This window comes from Priapulus caudatus, unplaced genomic scaffold (genome assembly GCF_000485595.1).
Source record: "Priapulus caudatus unplaced genomic scaffold, Priapulus_caudatus-5.0.1 Scaffold66, whole genome shotgun sequence".
Lineage (NCBI taxonomy): Eukaryota > Metazoa > Priapulida > Priapulimorpha > Priapulimorphida > Priapulidae > Priapulus > Priapulus caudatus.
In genome coordinates this window covers 596,429-599,985 of record NW_014577127.1, presented here as the reverse complement: position 1 = coordinate 599,985, position 3,557 = coordinate 596,429, and the positions used below count along the sequence as shown (strand labels likewise).

The 3,557-nt window shown below is 43.4% G+C and overlaps 1 protein-coding gene across 3 annotated transcripts in view; it reads right to left on the bottom strand.

Moving 5' to 3' along the window:
• LOC106821259 (serine/threonine-protein phosphatase 6 regulatory ankyrin repeat subunit B-like) overlaps positions 1-3,557 on the bottom strand; it is a 19,182-nt gene that overhangs the window by 15,438 nt on the left and 187 nt on the right. For 2 of the 3 annotated variants that reach the window (XM_014825982.1, XM_014825984.1), the window contains exons 2-3: positions 1,163-1,235; positions 630-756 (exon numbers count right to left, since the gene is read on the bottom strand). In XM_014825982.1, the coding sequence (XP_014681468.1) occupies positions 630-752 (123 nt within the window). In that variant the 5' untranslated portion in view covers positions 753-756; positions 1,163-1,235. Of the gene's footprint in view, positions 1-629; positions 757-1,162; positions 1,265-3,557 lie in introns of those variants that run through there. The other variant, XM_014825983.1, reaches the window with a different exon arrangement.

Sequence of the window (3,557 nt, the reverse complement as noted above, 5' to 3'; positions counted from 1 at the left end):
ATATATATATATATATATATATATATATATATATATATATATAATATTCGTACTTATATTCTCAACTCAGACCACAGGCGCTATTGACAAATATCTGCGCCGTCCAGGACTAATCGAGTATTCAAGCCACTGTAACTACGAACAAGCCTCTGCAATGGTTATTTAGGCCGAGCGATAATGAGATTTATCCCAAGCACTAGGCCGGGCCTTATTACGGCGTTTCATCGAACAAGGGACCAGCCCTTAATACAACCTTGAGTACGAAATGCTGGCGGAAACCCTACGATGTACATCGATAAATAGCAGAGCTGCGCCTGCAGAGAGCAACCTTAGAATTGGCCTAAATAGCGAACACCCGATGCATAATACCGGTCAAGCGTACTGACTAAATTCAACATCCACACTGTTTGCTAGATTTGTAACATAACCGCATCTCCTAGCCAAAATTTCGAGGCTATTGGAAAGCAAAACATTGTATATCATTGCTCCGTTGAAAGCCACTGTGAGCAAAGACTCTGTACTGTTACTGATGTTGAATTATCCATGTCCAAGTAGATAAGTGAGAGATTTTCGTTAGTAGCAATAACGTCTTATCAGTACAATGAAGTGTACTATTAAGTGCACTTTACCTCGCTTTGAAGTAACATCTTCACGGTGTCTTCATTCTGTTGTTGACACGCAGCCATTAATGGCGTCAGCCCTCCCGTTGGATTGAAAATGGCGTCCAGTTTTCTATTCTTCTTTTTTGGCATTTTGCTGAAAAGATTTTGCTCATCTAGTTTACAAATGTACCGTAAACAGATCGCTCACTGCGCGGGTAAACTACAGTCACGACACGAAGATAATTATTATGAGCAGCTAGGAAAATACAAATGAGGCAAACTCGTACAAAAACACGTTTTTGTTTGAGTTTGGGTATTTTAATGCTTATCTAGCCTGATTACCCTATAATTCTTACGTAGGATTTCTTTGCGGGTTTCCTGTTCTTTAAATCCAGAAATAAGAAGACACGGAAATTGACCGAGACAGGTAGAAAATTAATTTCAAATAATATGGTTGTGTTTTGAATTCCAATATCCCGCTATGCGTAAATTACTTATTGAATAGGCTAAGTCATGCATCAAATTATTGTAAGTTGAATCAATAAGTCACCTATACCTACCTGTGAACGGCGTCCTGCGATTGCTTAGAATTATTCACGGTACCTCACGTTGCCTTTCCATGTGTAGCCAAAGCTGCCGTACAAAGTAATTGTTCAAATGTCCTATATGTCATATTACTAGGAACATATAATAATTATTATATAGTATAGTCTAGAGTACAACTTCCGATCCGAACATTTCCACTTCAATATAACATAATAGACAACGCGTTAGTATTGCTGGACTTTAGACGAGACAGGTACTAGAATCGGACATCGTAGCTCGGCGGCTTTCACGAGTATATATTATAATCATACGCATAGATGCGCGTGCGTCTATGCGTTAGTGGGTATATCTCGCATGCTCGTGCGCACTGCCTCCCTGTAGCCGCCGCTCCCCGTCTATAAATGTTACTCTTGCGCACAATTTCACTAATTGGCCGGCCACGAATGGAGCAACCTATAGTCAACACACTGTGTTGATCCTATCATTGGAAAACTCGACGCAACAGATCCAGAATAGGCAAGATGGAGTTGTTTCTGCATAGAACGCATCAGATGCCGAACGTTTATATGCAAACAACATTTTCGTTGCGCATGTACGTAATCTACGTAGAGTATGCAATATTAAACTGTTTATTGTGGCTGTATGTCAATAGTGCTATTTTGCATAGGGGCCGACTCTGTTGTCAGCGTCGTGGCTTTTTAAACCGATTCGAGCAACAATAGCTGGTCTTATGCATAACGCTATATATAACAACATTCACTGGGTGCGTGCAGATAAGTACATGAGTGGGATGGAATGAGGGTAGGATTGGTATTATTTCCCGTAGCCACTTTTAAAAGCTGAACTTCAGCTAAAAGAAACGCGCAAACAACAGGGTAACACACGTATGTATGTATGTATGTATGTATGTATGTATGTATGTATACATACATACATACATACATACATACATACATACATACATACATACTGTATGTATGTATGTATGTATGTATGTATGTATGTATGTATGTATGTATGTATGTATGTATGTATGTATGTATGTATGTATGTATGTATGTATGTATGTATGTATGTATGGAATTATTTATTATGTATTTATTCATTTATTTCTCCACTGGAGGAGAAACTTTTTCGAGTGTCTATCGTTGCGTATCCCGCGAGCTGCCCGTACGCGCGAGAGTCAAAATAAGAGCGACTTTATCGCAATAAGTTCATTCCCCACTGTACGTATGTATAGATGTATGTACGTGTGTATGTATGTATGTATGTATGTATGTATGTATGTATGTATGTATGTATGTATGTATGTATGTATGTATGTATGTATGTATGTACGTATGTATAGATGTATGTACGTATAGATGTATGTACGTGCCCTCCCCCACACCCTCCCCCACACACATACACATAAATAAAGCCCTCCGTGAGACCGAAAAAAATATGAAGGACCGCGAGATTCAAATCGTCTGCAGAGAAAACGAACGCCGCGTTCGAACGTCACTGACGTGGAAACTCGGCGGCGGCAGTAGCGGCAGTAGCGGCAGTAGCGGCAGTAGCGGCAGCGGCGGTAGTTGAGATGGCGTACATAAGGGCCGCCTCGCTTTCCTGTAATAACAATATCGCGTTCAACTTAAGAGTACTATCAATGGCGTGGCGGTTCCGTGCTCAGCACGGGGCAACCTCGGCTCGTCAATGGCTGCGGCGGCCTCCCGCATGGCCCTTGTGCTCCCAGGCTTAACCTCGCACCCGCACACATCTGCCTCGCGAAACCGCTGCCGACTCCGCGGTATTGTGACGGGGCGGGTTCCCCCCGTGCCGTCGCTGATTTTGTTTCGTTCCCGTTCCTTCCCCCTCGTTGCTCATATTCAATCACGTCGGTTGCCTTAGAGTAAACCGCCGCACCATTGTCACCGGCTTTGTCGTCTGCGATTGGGCACCGCAGGGGGGCGCGGCGGGCGGCATGCGGAATTCGCTGCGTGTGCAACGGGTGCGGGGAGCAATTAAAAAATTGCGACGCCCCGCGAATGAAGCGAACATGGAGTCCATTACGGGCTGGTCGAATATTGCATTAATTATCTGGAATATTTCGACGAACAAAAGAGAGAGGGAGAGGTAGAGAGAGTGAGAGAGAAGGGCGGCGAGACAGAGAGATACAGACAGACAGAGAGAGAGCGAGAGAGAGAGAGAGAGGGAAAGAGAAAAAGTGGGACAGAAAGAAAAAGCGAAAGAGAGAAAGAGTAAGAGAGAAATAGAGAGGCAGAGATAAAGAGAGAGAGAGAGAAAGAGCGAAAGCGAACGAGAGAAAGAAAAAGAGAAAGAGAAAGAAAGAGAGAGAGAGAGCGCGCGCGCAAGGGAGAGAGAGCGCGCGCAAGGGAGAGAGAGAGAGAGAGAGAGAGAGAGAGAGAG